This window comes from Musa acuminata, chromosome BXJ1-4 (assembly GCF_036884655.1).
Source record: "Musa acuminata AAA Group cultivar baxijiao chromosome BXJ1-4, Cavendish_Baxijiao_AAA, whole genome shotgun sequence".
Lineage (NCBI taxonomy): Eukaryota > Viridiplantae > Streptophyta > Magnoliopsida > Zingiberales > Musaceae > Musa > Musa acuminata.
In genome coordinates this window covers 30,954,223-30,973,973 of record NC_088330.1, presented here as the reverse complement: position 1 = coordinate 30,973,973, position 19,751 = coordinate 30,954,223, and the positions used below count along the sequence as shown (strand labels likewise).

Here is a 19,751-nt window from a genome sequence, read left to right as displayed (position 1 = left end):
TATGTGATTATTTAATTCATTTAAATTTTAAAGTTTATATTGTAACAAAATAGTTTAATAATTCAAATATTTTTTTTAGATATTTCAATATTTACATAGGGACAATTTGTAACAGACTGAAATACGAACCTTGTACAAGACTATTCCTCAAAGCCCGAAAAAGATATGTGATACTATTCTTATCTAATTTACATTGATTTTACTAAACTTATACTATTACTATATTTATTTCTAACTTAAAATTCATATCCTATTTTTTTTTATTTTCAAGTATTTTTGGAGGATTTTACACCTAAATTAGGTGTACCGGTCGGTACACCTTGGCGTATTGCCATATATTATACTTGATATAGATTGACTATCTTTTTATCATGCTAGTATTGATTACAAACAGTTGAATCAGGTGATAAAAAAAAAAAAGAAGAAGTATCCCCTCCCTAGAATTAATGATTTGTTGGATCATTTGTAAGGTGCACAAGTATTCTCCAAGATTGATTTGAGGTCAAGTTATTATCAATTAAAGATCAAGAAGGAAGATATCCCACAAACAACTTTAGAACGTAATATGGACACTATGAATTTTTAGTAATATCTTTTGGTTTGAATAATGCCTCTCACTATTCTAAGTGATAACGAGGGATTTGTAGTTTACACCGATGCTTCAAGAAAGGGCATTGGATGTGTTTCGATATAAAAAGGGGAAAGTGATTGCTTATGCTTCTAGACAACTAAAGAGTTGTGAATTGAATTATCCAACTCATGATTTGGAATTGGTAACAATTATTTTTGCTCTAAAGATTTGGATGCATTACTTATATGGGCGGACATTTAAAATCTTTATTGACCATAAGAGTTTAAAGTATATTTTTACTCAAAAAGAGTTAAACATGATGCAACGGAGATAGATAGAATTTCTAAATGATTATGATTATACCATCTGTTATCACCCAGGTAAAGCCAATGTTGTAGCTGATGCACTTAGTAGAAAATCTACAAGTTTTATGACTAGACTAGTTGTGCAACAATAGAAGTTATTAGAAGAAAATTTTGATTTATATGTTATAAGAAAAGGGCAAGACTCAATGATATTGATGGCCTCGGTACGATATGGTACACAGTACCGTATCATATCGAGCCAAGCTCGAAACACCGATACGATATGATATTTCAATCCTTGATATAAAGTATTATAAAATTATATTAAATATGTAAAGAAAGAACCTTGGAATATAAAGATGAAAAAATGATCCTTTATAAATGATGCTTCAGTAAAATAATATCTCTGATAATATCGTAATCATGAACCTCAAAGTTGGTAGAGTACTAGCAGCTGCTTCCTTGTGACAAGCTGAGAACACGAGGCTTCGATAAAATATGATCAAGAATAATTTTACAAAATGTTTCAGTGAATTAATGACTTGGTATACATTGTAATCAAAGCTGCTTCTTCAAGAAACATACTAATATTTTGATATCTTTGCTACAATGAAAACCGAGTGATGTAATTGTGAAAACAAAGTCTGAAAGATAATAACAATGTGAGAATTGAGTGTTCTACTCGATACACTGTAGAATCAGTGACCTACAATTTTGGTTTCCAAATTGCAGATTACCTGATCAGGTAAGCCAAAGTTCATCAATCTCCTCAATCAAGCAATGACTACCATCTTAGGTTCAACTTTACTAAAAAATGACATATCAAGATTGCCATGTTAATATAACAAACAATAAAGTGTTTCACTACCAATAATTTTGACAAGAACATAAGCCCTGTTTAAAATGGTGGAATCGATGCTTATCTCTAACAATTATCTCTCTTCCTGAAACAAGTGATATGAAATTGAAAGCCAAATGGCAATCGTTACACATCCGTAGGTTCTTAACAATCCTAATGAGTGAGTTCTTGGAAGTATTCATGAGCCCAAATGCCACCGCGAGTTTCTCACTGTGGAATCTAAGTGCAAATTCCCTTTCCTCTTCTTCCAATTCATGCAATGCTGCACTGGTTTCAGGCACATAACCTGCTTCCTTAATCTTGTTGATCAATTCTTCCAAGTATTTGTAAATTTCCATAGTCTGTTGGTGAGATGTATCCCCCATGCGGAATACATGGGCTGTTTGATTGATCTCTATCAAGCTATACCCAATTTGCTTTTTCAAATGCCTGTGGATCATTACGTTTCTAATCTTCTCCACTCGATCCATCCTGCCAGCCAATGCAAAAATGTTGGAGAGCAGCACATAGTGAGCAGGATTCCCAGGTTCAATGGCAAGAAGGTGTTCTGCCACCTCCACACCAAGACTGAAATTCTTGTGCATTTTGCAGGCCCCAAGCATCGCTGTCAATACTTCCGGCCCTGGCAGCCCCCTCGTCTCTTCCCTTATGAACAGCATTGCTTCATCCAAAAGTCCAGCTCTCCCAAGCATGTCTACCACACAAACTTGATGCTCGACACGAGGAACCAGCCCATAGTCTCGCCTCATTGATGCAAAGATCTCCTGGCCCTCGCTAACAAGTCCCGCATGTGCACATGCGGATAGAACCGCAACAAACGTGACATCATTAGGTGACAGTCCACTTGACTTCATTTGTTGGAAGAGCTTAATTGCTTGATGCCCGTGACCATGCATCCCATATCCTGATATCATTGCAGTCCAAGCAACCACATTTCGCTCCTGGAGGCCATTGAAGATCTTGCGAGCTTTTTCTAAATGACCACATCGAGCATACATGTTTATCAGTGCAGTGCCAAGAACCACATTGAGCTCTAGACCTTTGTTGACTAAATAGTCATTCACCCACTGACCCAAACTCAAGGCACCCAACTGGGAGGATGCTGACAACAAGCTGACCAGAGTGGCTGAATCCGGTTCCTTGCCGGCCACCTGCATCAATTGGAATATCGCAACAGCTTCCTCAGCAAGACCATTCTGCTCATACCCAGCAATCATTGCATTCCAAGCAACGACCGTCCGATTGGGAATTCTGTCGAACAGCTTCCTCGCGTGGTGCAAATCGCCCGTTTTTCCATAGAACACCACCAATGCGGTCTGAACGAATACATCGGAATCAAACCCATTAGAGATGACTCGCGAATGGACAACTCGACCGGTTCGCGATGCGGAGAGATCGGCGCAGGCTTTGACGACGGAGGTGAAGGTGTAATTGGAGGGCTCCAAGCAGGCGGCGGACATGCGGCGGTAGTGAACGATGGCGTCGGCTGGGCGGCCGTATTTGGCGGCTGCGGTGATGAGGGAGTTAAAGAGAAAGGTGTCCGGCTCGGGGATGGAGAGGAAGAGGGTGCGGGCATAGGCGGCGGTGGAACAGCTGGCGGAGGAGGAGGAGCAGAGGATGAGAGTAAGAAGCTTGGTTAGGAAGGAGCGTGTGCGGTGGTGGCCGGCGACGACGATGCGGGCATGGACCTGTTGAAGAGGGCGAACGCGGCGTCCCGCACGGAGGAGGGCTTCATAGGTTGGTGAGTGCGGGCAGGGACGTACGGTTGCTCTTCGTATCATGAGAGAGAAGCCGGAGAGGCCCAAACGTCGGTGTGAGGAGATCAATGTGCGCGAACGGTTGAGATAGGTCGCAAGGGAACTAAGCGACGTTTGAGATTTGTTGGTGCACAGCCCACGTGGAGTCCATACCTACGGACTCCCATCTCCCTATTTTATTTTATTTTATTTTATAAGGGAAAACGTAAATTGCGCTGCCGAGGCCCGACCCCACACTCTCCTTCGGTTGTGCTGTCACCGCCCCCTGATTATTTTCTTAGTTGGGTTTCTGTTGCCTATTGTTCGTCTCCTTCGCTTCGTCGGCCATGGCGTCCTCCTCCGGTTCTCTGCCCGCCCTAGGTTAACCTTTGTCCCCCCAATTCCAACCCTTCTTCTCTCTTTTTCCTGAGGCTTCATTCCGTTTCCTCCATTTCTTCCTCGCAGAGGCCGTGCAGGTGCTGGTGTCGTCTTTGGTCGACGAATCGCCCGTCGTAAGGGAATCATCTCTGGCCGCTCTTAAAGAAATCGCGCCGCTGTAATTACCCTATATTTTGTTCTTGTTCCTTCCCTGAGATCTTTTCCTCTTGCTCCTTGCTTCAGAATCTTGAAGGGCTTTGCTTCGCAGGAATCCCCTTTTGGTCATTGATTGCTGTGTCTCAATATCCAAAGGAGGGCGTCGGGTATGTAATTCCCGTGAATTTAATCAATTCAAGAATCTGTGTCTGTTTTCTTTGATTCTTGATCGTGTATCTTGAATTGGTTTGATTGGGATCGGTCTGTTGCTCAGCGTTTTGGTAACATGGCTGGAGTGTTCCTTGTTATGGCGGGGGCAGTTCGGGCTATGGACCCGAAGGATGTCGACTCTACATATATGGCTAAGCTTGCAAAGATAGCCACTTCAGAGATTATCACCTCTAAGGTATGAATACCTTGAATGTACATTTGATGAAGAATTGTTCGCAATTTTGATTTAATTGATTTCATGTTTTTACTTCTTCATGTTAGATATGGACTTTACCATATCATTTCTTCTACAATATTTGTTTCCTTGACTTTGTGATACCTTAGGTTTGTGAGTAGTGACTTTTTAATATGTTTTTATTGTAAATCACATCAAATGCTGGTAATATAAATATACTTTTGTTGTTAAATCAAATGGTGTCTGTAAATTTGATACTTTTTAATATGAATTAAGAGAAAAGGACCTAAAGCCTCAAAAAAGAAGTCAAAACCAATAAACTAATGCAATAATAATATTAACCCTACCTTCTCCGGATTCAATTAGAAGGTTTATGTAGATGGTTGAGTAATTTTCATTTCACTCTACTTGTTCCTTCTCGGACTACGGTCCACTTTGTGCTGATCCTCAAGCACATGGTTCTAACGGCCCTCTATGTTGAGAGTGTATTTCTTAAGTCTTATAGCTACATGATTACTGGAACTTAAATTGAATTCATCTGTAACCTCTGACAAGAAAATGAGGCATTGCTTGCTATCCTTAAAGATGTTTTACAATTGTGATTGGTTTGAACAGGTTCTAGATTGAAATATCTTGTTGACTTTTAATGGTTTTAGATAAGTTGATGATCAATGATTCAAATACTGATTGAACCAGTACCGATACATTTCAATATTTTGTTTTATTTCATTTTTTTCAACCACACCAGATGATACATACTGGCATATAAACTGATATTTTAGGGGTTGGGAAAAAAGCAGAGAAAGAAAAGAGTAGGAAAACTAACGAGGTTGGGAAAAAGCAGCTACTTCTTCAATTCTTTAACCAAAAACAGATAATTACTAGCCCTTTTGAAGGAGTGTGTGTCATAGAAAATGTGCTACTCATTGGATCTTAGAAGACCTGTATTCCGTGATAAATGAAGGCTTAATGATTGTAGTAGTGAGAAGTTTGTGAACTTTAATAGCTTAATGGTCTGGGTGATATAGAACATGAGAGGGCCCTTTTGGCCTTTTATTAAATACATTGGACAAGAATGCAATTACAGGATTTATCTATGTTGATCATCTTAATTTTTAATCAATATTGAACTTTTGAGACAAAATCCTAGTGAGGCTTTAAGAGGACTGCTTATTGCATGAGGCTTCCACCAGTGCGATGTTTAGGGAGGAAGCAGGGGAGTTATTTCATTGTCTTAAACCTCAGTCGCTCTGTCATAGAGGAGCAACCAACATGAGATCAATTATATGTATTTAGAAAAGTATTGTGGACCTTCTCTTGGCAAAGACAGACTGCCTGTTGACTTTCACCGTGAAGGTTACATAATAAGAGAAAGTGGAATAAAGAGAGATCTATTTTCACTCTTTCGGGTGATAGAGAAGCTCCAAGTCGTGAGCCGATAGAATAACAGTTGCTAACTTGATAGAACTTAACCATAGCTTAAAAATCTTAAGCTTAAGTTAGCAGTAGTAGACCCATCTAACTCTTTAAACCAACTCAAATTTCCTCCCACATCTAATGTGGGACTAAATTTGGGTGTCACACGCTAACACATCAAAGAAAAGGAAATAATCTTTTTAGAAATATTAACTGCCACTGAAGCAAACAATCTAACAGTAGATCTCAAACTCTCAAGGGTCCTGAGAATCTCAGAACAATATTCTATTCTTTTTCTGTGTGCACAATAAAACAGTTGAATAATCTTTTCTGATACATGGATGAAAATAGAAATTGAAGATGAAAGTTGATGTTGCTCTACTTTGTTTTTTCATTTTGTTTGTAATGATTAGTTAACCTATATTATGTGATATTCATATGGCTTATCTTATGTACTGCTAGGAACTTAATGCTGACTGGCAAAGGGCAGCAGCTGGTCTACTTGTTTCAATTGGATCTCATGCGCCTGACTTGGTAAGATTTTTTTGATGAGCTTGAGTATTTTATAGTAACTGTTCTGTCTTGATCTTGTAGTTGATTGGTGGAAAGATTTTTGGAAACCTTTAACATTGGTAACTATTAATAAGTCCTACCAAGTTAGACACTAAAATACCTTGATAAACAGCATTTTTTGTGCTGTTCAACATAAAACAGCCTAGGAAATTTGCCACTCTCTTAACTTCTCTCTTCTATTAGAATACCTTGATTTGTAACTATAGCAAGGTTCGCCGTACCATACCATACTGGCGTTTCAACCCGGGCTCGGTACGGTACGGTGTGGGTGTACCGAGCTGTACACCCGATTTCACCGATTTAACCATCCGAAAATACCTGAAAATTTTAAAAAAAGTTAGGATAGGGTTTTCAAGTTACAAATAAATATAGTAATAGTATAAGTTTAGCAAAATCAATGTAAATTAGGTAAGAATAGGCTAATAGCATCACATATCTTTTTCGGTCTTTGAGGTAGTCTTGTTCGAGGTTCGTATTTCAGCTCGTTATAGATTCAAAATTCAAATTATGATAAAATTATCATTTATCTACACTAATTATATGATTAATATAATTAATTTTTCACTAATTACTTCTCTTTCACCACTATAAACATGACAAATACCCTAATAGGTATTAAAAACATTAAATTGATATAAAATCAAACAAATTTCGATTAAATCATCATTAAAATAACTAATCGCAGCATTAAATAACTTTAATAAAATTTAATTAAACTTATTTTACTATGATAAATATTATTCAATACTTACTATGCATGAAAAACACTAATCATAATCTTAAATATCTTAATTACTCTCTAATTAAAGAAAACGAATACATACCTCTTGATTAGAAAGTTCTTCCTCTTAATCTTCCCAAATTAACCTCGATTGAATTCACAAATCGTTGTTTTATGGAGTTTATGAGAGAAAAAAAATGTTTGAGAGAGAGTTTAAGTGAGTATAATGAAATAGGGGAGAGAAGATTGGTTTAAATAGGAGGAGAAAGGGCTCCAACGGTCAATTTGACCGTTGGAGCACCATAGCACTGTTACAGTGTGGTAACGGTCGGTTTCGATCGTTACCGAGTGGTATCGGTCGATTTCGACCGTTACCGCCCGATATTACCCGTAACGTCTGATACGGGTTTTTTTTTTGGGTGTAGCGGGCGGTCCGCGTACCGGTCGCCTCTCGGACCGGTACGTATCGCCCGTACCGGGCGGTACGAATCAGTATGGCAGACCCTGAACTATAGAACATCAAAATATTGCTATAACAGTTTTAGGTTAGTCCTGAGCTGTACTGGAACTGTACTGTTTTGACTGGTGTTAGACCGAAAGATTAACCTTTATTTGATTGGAGTGGATGCATATGCATGACAATGCTTTGTTATATTGATTGAGAAATAGTTGTTTATACATACTGAAAATGTGCTCCTGTATATTGATCTTGTGGATATACCACTAGGATAAACTCCCATATATGTTCTTTTGAACAGACATAATCAAAATGAAAAATTTGTTGGGACATTTACAGCTTTATTGTTGTTGTTGAATCAAAATAAATAATTTACAATATACTTGAAGTGGTGTATGATTAAGATTACAACTTCCTAAGAATGTTTATCTTTTTAAAAAGGTTTTATGGGAATCAGGGCTGTGGTTTCGTTCAGATGGAACGCAAGGGGCAGCAGCATGTACCAGTCTGGGCGTGAACCTGTATGTGGACCACTCCCATTTCGGCGGGTCCGGTCTGGCCTATTAATAAAAAAAAAAAACCTATTTAACTCATATGGTTTACAGCTTGCGTTTGTGAGCCCTTTTTGCTATACACGCTGAGCTGCCTGCTGCCACTCGTTGTCTGCTGTCATTTTTGGATATGCTTCCTCCTGTTCTCCTCTTCCTCTTGCTCCTCTTCCTTTTCCTCTTCCTCTTCCTCCTCCTCTTCTTCCATCATCTTCTCGCCTCTTCCACCTCCGTGGCCTCCTCTTCTTCCATCTTATTCTTCCTCCTCTACCTCCACCATCTCCCCTTCTCCTTCTTCTTCCACTTTGAGTCTTTGATATGTATCAGTATACCATTTGGTACATTGGTATTGGTTGGTACATCAGAATGATACACATGGTCAGTACGAGATGGCAATCCATATATGGGAATACAAGTTTTGCCGGGTGAAATTCAAATTTTAAACATTGCAGGGCTACATGTGCTTGCTAATCCTTGTTGTTATAAACTGTTTTTTTTTGGGTTATTGTCATTTTTGGTTCCCATAGTAAGACCTCATTTGTGGTTTTGTGGTCTAAACTTAGCGCAAGCTGAATATAGCCGTGTAATATGTTGTTCTTGTTGGAACTCTAGTTTCTTGTTTGTCTTTGTTCTTTTTCAAATAGTTTGAATGTAACCATCTTTAGACTTTGCTTTATCCTTTTTGATACTAATATTTGATGGTAGTATTTGGCTCTTCATTTATTCCCATTTTTTTATCATTTTCTGATATCAACTATCTGATTTGAGCTAAACTCATGTTCTAGATGATGGAAGAAGTTTTTCTCCATTTATCCGGACCTAATTCAGCTTTACAGTCCATGGTGCAGATACTAGCAGATTTTGCATCTGCTGAAGGTGTAGAATCCCCCCCCACCCCCCCTCTCTCTCTTTTTTCTTTAACTGAATTTATTGGATGGTATCTACACACTTTTAGCTAACATTGTGTACTGTTCCCCAAGCCTTGAAATTCACCCCACATTTGAAAGATGTCCTTTTACGTGTGTTACCTATTCTTGGAAGTGTGCGGGACACTCAACGGCCAGTTTTTGCAAATGGTATTTGTTTGTTAAACATTTTTTTAGGGCTTTTATATGACCATCTTGACATAACTGACAAACATTTATCCAGCATTTAAATGCTGGTGTCAGGCTGCTTGGCAGTATATTGGAGATTTCCCTTCAGATCCGCTTCTTGATAGTGATGTGATGTAAGCTTCTGATATCTTTCTGTTCATGTGTTATGGATTATTGGATGTACTCATCAGCTATTCATCAGCCTGACACTAAAATATACTTCAGGTCATTCATGAACTCTGTTTTTGAGTTATTGTTGAGAGTTTGGGCAGGTTCACGAGACCTAAAGGTATTTAATGATGATATCTAAATTCTAAATACTCCCTTAAATTTAAATGAATAGTCATAAGGTGGAAACTCCAAACAGACGCATACTTGTACAAGTTCAATGTGTGTACCCTCTTCTTTTGGGTAAGATATCAATTTATCTTACCTCATAGCATGTATATTATATCCCTATAATATCTGTTGGTACAGGTACGACTTTCTGCAGTAGATGCTTTAGGACAGATGGTTGGACTTATTACCCGTTCGCAGTTGAAGGCAGGATTGCCCAGGCTAATCCCAACGATTTTGGACTTGTGTGTATTAAGATGACAACGATCTTTTATTGATTTATTTTTCCAAAGATGAGTGTAAAACATGAGACGTGGTTATATGCTTGTTGTTTTACCTGTGTCAGATACAAGAAAGATCAAGAGATTGCTTTTCTTGCTACACAGAGTCTGCATAATCTTCTTACTGCCTGTTTGCTATCAGAGAGTGGTCCTCCCCTACTTGATTTTGAGGTAGATTTTGTTATTCCTATTTTTATGAAGGATTGATCGTGCATTTATGATATGATCTTGTATCAGTAAAGATATATAGTATATCAAGGTATGCAATACCGTACCATACCAGTGTTTCGAGGTTAGCTCGGTATGGTACGGTACCGTGTACCGAGCGGTACACCAGGGCGTACTGAGCGGTATACCTAATTTTAAATATTTCTCTCTCTACTGTAGCACTATAGCACTGTAGCACGTTCCGTCCGGCAGCTAGCGGTCTGCGTACCGGTATACCGTTGGACCGGTATGTACCGCCCGTACTGGGCGGTACCATTCGAAATTGCATACCATGTAGTATATAACTTTGCAGAATAACTTGATGATTATGTTTTGGTTCTTTTTTGCTTTTTATATATTGTTAGAAACTGGCCCCTTGATTTTCTATTCCAAGGGTGAAAACTTCCAGAGACTTGGGATCAACTGAGATTAAAGGAATCATGCTAATACTGGAAATAAAAAACAATTATGCCTTGAGAATTAAGATCAAATGTTCTTTTTTTCAATTATGGAAAAAATTATCACTCAACAATGATTATAACACTTCAAATGTGTCTTTTAATAGTGAAACAACCTTTCTAACTCATAGTCCATGCAATGTTCCTAATAGGGCTCTTGAACATTAGTTAGACTAAAATTAGGACTCTCATGACTCTTTAGCTACTAGAAAGTATAAATAATGGCAAATGGAATAGTTTTAAAATCACAAGAAATGGAAAGGAATCAAGAATTATACTATCTTATACAAGGCTTGCTCAGGGTTATTACTCTTGATCCTTGCCTTTTCCATCTTGAGCTGGAATATATTTTGTAGTGTTGAATCCAAAGATGGATTGGTCACTTTTTTTTTTTTTGTTGGGCTTGGGATCGTTGTCTTGGATGGAAGATCCTCCAAACATTCTTTCTTGGTCAACGAGCATGATGTCTGGGTTAAGATTGGAGTTAGCACCTGCTATACGAGGCTTTCAATTGTAAAATAAAGCCCAATAATGGCGAGCCCTTTCCTTTGGTTGAATAGGTTTTATTGATTGCTGACTAAGTTCAAGATAGGTATGTCCAAGGCTTGACGTACGACCTGAAATGGTATGAAATGAGTTGTATGTATCGGTTTTGGGTGGTACATAGAAAATTGCCATGGTATCAGTCGGTAGGGTGGTGTATGGGTTGATATAATTGAAACTTGACCATTACCGACCCGTATGATACATTCAAAGACTGTTACCTAACCATTTCAGGCAGTACGTGGAAACTCGACCATTACCGACCCATATGATACATTCAAACTTGATTGTTACCTAACCATTTCAGGCGGTACATGGAAAACTGATCTAGTATCAGTCGATATGGGTGGTATATCGATCGATATGATTGAAGTTCGACCCTTATTGACCTGTTTGATATGATCAAAACACATTGGATTTCGATTGGTACCAACCCAAAACTGGTCAAATCTAGCCCTAATGGTCAAATTGAAGGTTGGGGTCTCTTTTTGGGGCTTTCAATTTCCCTCCCTCCCCCATTTTTCACTCACTCTCACTAACTTTAGTGCACTCTCTCATTCCCACTTTTTCTCATACTCTTGTGATTAAAGTTTCTAATTGGTGATTAGTGGCAATCAAGCTCTAGATCAATGATTAAAGTTCCTAATCGGAAAAACTTCAAAATTTCTTCCTTATAACTTTGATTTTCTATTCATGTATGCCTGGCAAGCCGAGCATGGGGCTGAGGGTGCATATACATTTACTTAATTCTTGATTGCTTGGTGCTTGAGGGGATCAACTTATGTGATAAGGGACAATCAACCTTTGAATGGCCAATGAAAAAACGTTTTGTCAGGCTCTGGATCTCTAAGCTTGTTCCCCGAACTTTTGCTTGTTCCTACATGAGTGCTTTTTCTTCATTATAGGTCACCGCGTATGCCTGGAAATGGTTGTGTTGGGCTAAAAATTGCTGATTAGAAGAACTGGGCCAAGCTTGGGCCTGTTCTTATCATTATTCTCTCCAGACCATTTGAAAAATTAGTCCCTAGTTTTGACCAAGAATGTGGCTGACCATTTGTAGGCTAGATATGGGCAGATTCTTTCTTGAGGTCCAAGGTTGAAGGCCAAAATCCATTGCATGGTTTGAAGTTTAAGCAGTTGATATAATATGCATGTGCATTGATACAAGCCTGAGGAACACCATTTCAGTGTCCAGAAGAAACATCCTAGGGCTTGCTTGCTGTAATTAAGGTGCACTTTTAGTTAGCATTATTATTGTTTTCCATGACCATGTGAGCATAATAGCACAACATTAATCTCTGGCTCTTTTTTTCCAGAGAAAACTTCTTGCTGTGTATCTGTCTCTCTTTTCTTTCTTTCTTTCTTTCTTCTCTCTTTTTTTACTATATCTCATCTTGTTTTTCTTACATTTGTCATAGTAAATAAATTGATAACCTTGGCCTATCTTCACCTTGAGAAGCAAAAAAGTAAGGAAACTAAATTCTATAGAGCCATTGTCAGTTAATTAGATGAGGCTGACATTGTGTAAGAAAAACTCAATAGAATGGTTTGCTGGTTGATTTTAGTGGTTAATGCTTTATTTTGAAATGATATCAATTGCATCCTCAAGAGATTGCTTGCTTTGAAGATCTATGTTCTACTAGTATGGTTGAAGCACATGGTGATCCTAGTTAATTTATCTTTGCTTTTAGGTGATTTTATACCTGCTCCCAGCTTGTTTTCAAATATGTGTCTCCATGTCCAACAAAGTACTATACTCCATGTCTGACAAAGTACTATACTACCCTACCATCTTGGCTACCATCCACTCTGTACATTTTTTTTTGGAAGCAACTCTCTGACACTCTTTATAAGCCTTATCATCCTCATATCTGATGTTATATTTTGGTTGTAAATCATCTTGGCTACTGTCTGCTCTATGTTTCCTCAGGATTTTAATGTATCTGCTACACCTGAATCTAGTCAGACCTTACCAGATCTTTCTGGCATCTGTTACTTCTGCAGGACCCAGATATTTCCCACATTGCATACAATTTTATCAGTGCTTAGAAATGCTTCTTTGGAAACAATTCACTCTTCCTTTCTCTACTAATGAATCTGCAAAGCAGTTAGACCCTGTCAGGAGTTGTAGAGTGATTATTTTTGTTACTCAGATCAAGAGATTTTATTTCTTGTAGTTGCAGTTTAAACTGTAAACTTGACTTTGTTTATTCTTGAGTGGTTTGAAGGCTTAAGTTCTAATTAACGATTTTCAATACATGGGTCTATATCAGAAAATAATAAGATGAATATTTTGATGATTTGAGTTTCAATTTTTGTTCATTAAAGAAATCTAACTGTTAAGTTAGATGCTTATGTTTAGGTTTATATGGGATTTTGTATTAGGTTTATATGTGATCCGTGTAGTTAAGGCATTATGCAACATTAGAATTTTCAATCCTTTTGTTTGTTTTGCTCAATTTCTCGTAAATGTGAATTTGTTTTCTGCAGGAACTTACAGTAATCTTGTGCACGCTTCTCCCCGTAGCATGCATCAATAGCCAGACTGATCACCGTTTGAACTTCTCGATGGGTCTAAAGGTGCTTCCTTAGTTTGAAGTAATGACTAATATTTGTTTATGCCAGAAATGAGAATCCCAACTTAGCACTGTATTTGTTTCTTTGGCTTCTCTTCAACATTTAGGTATCAAACCATTTTCTGAAATGCAACCTGTAAGATTTCATGTTATATGATAGAGGGGAATATTATGATGATATGATGGTTAAACTTTTAATACTGCATTATTCAAATATACTGAAAGCACAAGACATTCATCATAGCCACATTCATTAGTTTATGGGATCGATGACATTTGATTGAACTTTTGATTTTAGATGGAAAGTGGACAAGGGAATAACCATTCATGAAATTTCTAACCAAATGATTTTAAGCACTGAAGAGTGTAATCTAGTGCACAAGGTTCACTATTAGTCATATAACGATAAGCTTCTTGGTCATAGGTCTACCTCAGAGATTATTGAGACGACTTTTGGCATTGGACCCACTTGTTTCAAAATGTTGTACCACTATTAGATTACATTTGAAAATATTTGGTAAAAGTCTTGATGAGGTAGCAGCTTAATAAGAAAGTCAGCCTTCGGAAAAAAAATAACCTTGGGTCTGCCATCATCTTTTCTTCACTTGCCTTCTTTGGATTTGATGCTCTGAACTTTAGGTGCACTGCTACTAGAGGAAAACCACATATCAAAGCATCATTTACAATTTGATTAATACAAAGTTTTTCAGGAATTGGAAGTAATAGTTCTCCACTGCATAAGGTCATTGCTAAAATCATCTGAAACTTCTTCATTTTTTAAGCTTGTAACTTCTTAGATAATGCTTTCCCAAATTTTTCACAGCTTTAGGAGATTTTTTGCGTGTTATTTTAGCTACCTACATATTTCACCAATTTGTCTTTTAATATTTGGGGCTAAGATTTGTTCCACAACACCAGAAGTTACTTGAAAGTGTCTGTTTTTGTTATTAGATTTCTTAACCACTTTGATTTTCCCTTTTCATCTAACTACCTTTAGTTGTTGTTCTTTGTTTAAAGAGCAATCCTCGTGATCATCTCTTAATCTATAGGTTGATTCTTTAGGTTCTCTGGCATTGGCCCCTTCATTGATCTACTAAAGAGTAGCTCTTCCTTTTTTTTTTCTAGTTACTCCCTGTTTCTTCCTTTTTTTGTTAGAAAATTTTGCTTTGAATAGATGATGCTCCTCTGTTTTCTCTTCTCCTTTTTTTTTCTTTCTTCTTTTCCTTTTTGAGACTTTTTTTCTTTTACAAAACAGATAAAGATAGCCTTTTATTTATTCTTTTCATTTGAAGTTAATGTTCAATTTCCATCAAACACTTCAATAACTCGGAGAACAATAAGAACTCTCTGCATGAAGCAAGAAAAAAGTGAAATCTAAGCAATTCCTTTTTTAAGGTTATCAACCCTTCAAGAGGAAACCACCTAAAGCTTTCTAAGCAAATTTCCAGTTTTAGGTCAAACATCCTGGAAAAGCCTATAATTTTTGCCTGATTCACAAGTTCATTTCGAACAAAATGGTGTAAGGATAGAATGAAATGGGTTCCCCAAAAACCCAATGTCCTTTACAGCGTAAGTTATTGAATGACCTTCCAAATCTCGAAGGCAGGCTAATAGTTAGAAAATATATGATAAGAAGATTTATGGATCAAGCCAGGAGGATTGGACAACCAACCTTTTTTAACAAGGAACTTGTCATTGTGAATGTGATAGCTAAGAGGTAGTTGCATGAAGATTTTAACGTATTGGACTTAGGGGATTCTAGATATATGATTAAATGGCCAGAAGCCCCCATCAAAACAGAAATGGTTATAGAAGAAATCTGGCAAAGATAGTGAGCCATGTGCCATTGCATGTTAATTATTACTCTTGTGTTTAGACATGCATATTTATGCGAGTAAAATACATGTCATTCGTCTAGTATCAGTTCATGGAGAATGGTTTCTTGCTATTCATGGATAGTAAATTAATTTCAAGGAATTCCATTTTGCTTGGACGAGTATGTACTGGCCATTATCTATTGGTTTGGGAGTGCACCGAGATGTGGACTGCCCCTTTCTAGTGTCCAGTTGCGGTACAAGGCTTATTGCATGAATTTTCTTATTTTTCTTTTTAACTCCAATAAATAGGAACCATAATACCTCCGCTTTCTCTGTCTCATGATATCTCCTTCCACACTCATCTCCTTTGCACCACTTGTCACAGACCACTTGCTGCTCGTGCTGCCTGCCCAGTGCCACCAACACTCCTGTCCACTGCTCGGACTGATACTGCTCTCTTCTGCCTCCTCGTCTTTGTCAATTCCTCCTCTCCTCTTTGTCCTCCTCTTCTTCTCCCTTTCTACCTCTCCTCCAGTGTACTGGATGCTGTCATGCTGGCACTGACCAGACCCATACTGGTCTGGTCATTGACCGGTATGGGTCTCCTAACTGAAATGTCAAACCATGATTAATGTACTGCTACATAACATTGCTACAATCATCAATTTGCTGCTCTTCTATTTTCTTTCTTTTTTTCTTTGCATTATTCATCTACTTGTTTAAACGCAAGACATTTTGTTAAACTATGATATATTGATCAGTTTATTCTTCTTTTGCAGACTTATAATGAGATTCAGCATTGCTTTCTTGTAATTGGTTCTGTATATCCTGAGGATCTCTGTGTCTTCCTTCTGAATGTGAGTGGTTGTTAAAGTGCAATGTTTTGTAGTTGCATCGACATATTGGTAATTTGAAATAGTAACTTGTCTGGTTACGTTTGGGAATGGACATATATTATAAAATAGACACATTGAAGCATACAAGCTTTAGTCCTTACACGGTTCCCCATCGAGTGAGTATAATGATTGGAAATCGGAATAACATATCTTATGAAATTATCTTAGATATAGACATGTTCCACTCTGGAATAGAGTGTATTCATTAATTATAATAAGCTTCAAGGCCAACTAGAATCATTATGGTTTCAATGGTTTCTGCAGTGCTTGAGAAAGTTATCATGATATTAAACAGATTATCAACCTTACCTTTTTTACTGATTTAGTAATACAAGAGTCATATGATTCAGTATTTTGCTTCATGTTAGCCTGGAAATTGATAACAGAATCATTGTCTGAAAAATCTTTTCCAAGTTTCATACTTAAAATGTAATATGAAGCTTGTCTCAAAGGTTGTCAAATTAAATGAGGAAATATTATTTGCCAATGCATAGTTTGAACTTCAAACTTTGAAGCAATATGTACCAGAACATAATTGTCATTGAAATTCATGATACAAGAAAACTATCAAAGTATCAATACTACAATTTGTGAATAATAAAATTATCTGGCAATCAATCAATTATTCTCAGATTCACTGTTAATTTCATAGACTTTAGAACAACTTATCCTAGTCATTTTTGAACCCTTGATGTACTAGTAATATAATTATGCTTTATCACAATAAGACTACTGAACTAATAAAATTTCCTTACTGCATCTGATATAGAGCTCAACACAACTAAAAAAACCATAGTTTTCTCAAAGTAATTTAAATTGGAATTGATTCATTGATTCATCTTTTAGACTGGAACAAATTCTGCTTTGTTTTTACCCAAAAACATATTTGAGGTGGAGTTGTGAAATACAATATTTGGATCTAAAAGGGATTTCATGCATGAATCATTTAAGACCGACATTCTTGCAAGCATTGTGCCCTACAGAAAAAAAATAGTTTATGCTAGACATACAGTATATCTTAAATTGAAGACAACTTCCACCCAATCTCGAGATTCCAAGCCTCTTTTATCCCGATCAGCCTCCACTAATCACAATTTGAAATCAAAAGACTGAGGGTGAGAAGTGAGAGTGAGAAAGAGAGTGAGTGACAGTGATAGAGGGGGAGAGGAGGCAGCCAAGAGCGGGTTATATTACCCCCAAATGTGGGCCAACGGTCAAATTTGGGTTAAATTTGACTGTTGGCATATCGTATTGATCGGTAATGGTTGAATATCTGCCATACGACTGGTACATTAGGTGTCCCAGCCGGTATGCCTTATACCACCCTGATCTGGCTTGAAATTGTTTGCTCTGGGTTTTGGGTAGCAGTTGAACTGGTACATGCCACCTGTACTGAACCGTTGTGGGTGAAATTGCAGTCCATGGATATACTCATATTAACTGTCTATTTAATGGCTAAATACCAACTAAATAGTTACCTTCAACCATTTTATGGCAATAACTTTTAGGATTGACTATTAGATATGACACACTTAAATCACACTGAAATCAGCATCCTTAACATTATAAGATTATGATTCTTGGGATCATGTATTAGAAAAAATATCTCTGTCTCTTCCTGATTAAAGTTTCTTGTGCTTCTGTTTCAGAAATGTCAGTCAAAAGATGAACTGTCAACAATTGGAGCACTCTATGCAGTAAAGCATCTATTACCCAGGTTTGTTTCCAAATTTTAGCCATTTTTAAAGATGATTTCATTTGTTTTTGTGATTTTATGCTTCCAAGTTCCAACATCCCTCTATGGCAGACAACATCCTGCACTCCATTTTGACCAAAATATCTAATTCACTTTGGGAAACCAAGGGTGTGTGTGGAATGTTATCTTCAGCAGGTGGAGGTTCAAACTGTAATATAGCAAAAACATAGGGTTTAATATGAAATTCAATCTTTTCTTAGAAAAACTCTAATCTGGCTTCAATCCCATCTTAATCCCCGGTTGTTGTCTATGTAGGTTGTTGGAAGCTTGGCATGGAAAAAGAGTATCACTTGTTGAAGTTGTCAAATTGCTGGTAGATGAGCAGAGCTTAGGTGTTAGAAAAGCACTTGCAGAAGTAAGCCACTATTTCCTCTTATTACTCTTTTACTCCTTCAAGTTCTTTTGTATCAAAGCTTTAGATTATGGATTTTGATTTAGCTATGTTTCTATATTCACACAAATACAACTGTTGTTTCAGTTAATTGTTGTCATGGCTTCGCACTGTTACTTAAGTGGGCCTCCTGCAGAGCTTTTTGTGGAGTACCTTGTACGCCATTGTGCTATTTCAGACCAGGAAATAAAAATATTCAAGTCTTTGAAGGAAGCCTCTTCTAGGGGCAGCCCTTTCCAGTCATTTCAGAATAGGAACCTTAAGGTAAGACCTGGGCTTGTACTGAGTAATTATGGCTGGCGTATTTTTATTTAACAGAAGCTTAGCAGGCTTCAGTTTTTCAGGTAATGGTAGGTGCAGTTAGTCCATCAGAACTGAGGGTAATCTGTGAAAAAGGTCTCCTTTTATTGGCTATCACAATTCCTGAGATGGAGGTAATGAGATGACTAGTGACATTTAAAACTTCTTTTACTTAGATGTGCATTTTGTTCTCGTGGTTTGTCTCATTAGTTTAGTATGTTCTAGTTTCGTTGAGGTTCTCTTATTGCTAATTCCTTAGTGGCTATCTTTTATAGTTATGCTTCTGATAAGTTGGTCCCTTGTCTACTGATATTCTCCAGCATATACTCTGGCCTTTCATCTTGAAGATGCTTTTACCAAAAGAATATACAGGTGCAGTTGCAACGGTAAAAATATATTTTTATACTTGGAGAGTTTCATAGGTTTAAGCTCTTTGCTTTTGTGTCGTGGTTTGTTGATCAAAGGAATTATCTGAGATTCCTTGGGGCCTTGGGCATATAATGTCAGATCACTATTTTTTGATACTGATACTAGTAGATTTGGTAATATCATTTTTGTGGTTTGTAGGTTTTCTGTGCTTGGACTAATATTTAGTGGTCTCCTCGTGTTGATTTTCTGGCAGGTCTGCAAGTGCATAACTGAGCTGTGCAGGCACAGGTCATTTCACACAAGTATGATATCCTGTGAATTTAATAATTCAAATGATATTCCTAGCCCTGAGGTAAAGCAAGTTGCTTTTCATGTCTGAGTATTTTAAAATTGTAATTTATTTCCTGTGAATTTAATAACTTATCTGTGCAAGCTTTTTTGTTTGTGCAGGATCTTTTTGCTCGATTAATTGTTCTTATGCATGACCCTGTTGCAAGGGAGCAGCTGGCAACTCAAATTTTGACGGTCCTTTTCTGATCTCTTCTATATCTTGGAAATTCTTGTATTTCTAATGATAATCAATGGGATTTGTGGTCATATA

At 37.3% G+C, this 19,751-nt stretch overlaps 2 protein-coding genes across 6 annotated transcripts in view; one reads left to right on the top strand and one right to left on the bottom strand.

Annotated features, from left to right (window-relative positions):
* Positions 1 to 1,718: 1,718 nt before the first annotated feature.
* Positions 1,719 to 3,531, bottom strand: LOC103982037 (pentatricopeptide repeat-containing protein At2g33760). Its single transcript, XM_009398869.3, has one exon. It carries the CDS (start codon positions 3,514 to 3,516, stop codon positions 1,741 to 1,743), a length of 1,776 nt encoding a protein of 591 aa, XP_009397144.2. The 5' UTR covers positions 3,517 to 3,531; the 3' UTR covers positions 1,719 to 1,740.
* A 181-nt stretch (positions 3,532 to 3,712) lies between these two features.
* The window catches only part of LOC135652634 (protein SHOOT GRAVITROPISM 6-like), a 49,234-nt gene continuing 33,195 nt past the window's right edge, over positions 3,713 to 19,751 (top strand). Inside the window, exons 1-20 of one of the 5 annotated variants that reach the window (XM_065173726.1) lie at positions 3,713 to 3,852; positions 3,937 to 4,027; positions 4,118 to 4,172; positions 4,280 to 4,411; positions 6,290 to 6,361; positions 8,912 to 9,002; positions 9,107 to 9,202; positions 9,276 to 9,354; positions 9,446 to 9,509; positions 9,698 to 9,801; positions 9,903 to 10,008; positions 13,536 to 13,625; positions 16,218 to 16,295; positions 17,984 to 18,051; positions 18,346 to 18,445; positions 18,569 to 18,745; positions 18,811 to 18,915; positions 19,102 to 19,167; positions 19,404 to 19,502; positions 19,601 to 19,675. In XM_065173726.1, the coding sequence (XP_065029798.1) occupies positions 3,819 to 3,852; positions 3,937 to 4,027; positions 4,118 to 4,172; positions 4,280 to 4,411; positions 6,290 to 6,361; positions 8,912 to 9,002; positions 9,107 to 9,202; positions 9,276 to 9,354; positions 9,446 to 9,509; positions 9,698 to 9,801; positions 9,903 to 10,008; positions 13,536 to 13,625; positions 16,218 to 16,295; positions 17,984 to 18,051; positions 18,346 to 18,445; positions 18,569 to 18,745; positions 18,811 to 18,915; positions 19,102 to 19,167; positions 19,404 to 19,502; positions 19,601 to 19,675 (1,782 nt within the window). In that variant the 5' untranslated portion in view covers positions 3,713 to 3,818. Of the gene's footprint in view, positions 3,853 to 3,936; positions 4,028 to 4,117; positions 4,173 to 4,279; positions 4,412 to 6,289; positions 6,362 to 8,911; positions 9,003 to 9,106; positions 9,203 to 9,275; positions 9,355 to 9,445; positions 9,510 to 9,697; positions 9,802 to 9,902; positions 10,009 to 13,535; positions 13,626 to 16,217; positions 16,296 to 17,983; positions 18,052 to 18,180; positions 18,226 to 18,345; positions 18,446 to 18,568; positions 18,746 to 18,810; positions 18,916 to 19,101; positions 19,168 to 19,403; positions 19,503 to 19,600; positions 19,676 to 19,751 lie in introns of those variants that run through there. The other 4 variants (XM_065173732.1, XM_065173741.1, XM_065173736.1 and 1 more) reach the window with 4 other exon arrangements.

Coding starts and splice junctions, on each gene's coding strand:
- LOC103982037 (XM_009398869.3), bottom strand. CDS start 3,516: ATGATACGAAGAGCAACCGTACGTCCCTGCCCGCACTCACCAACCTAT.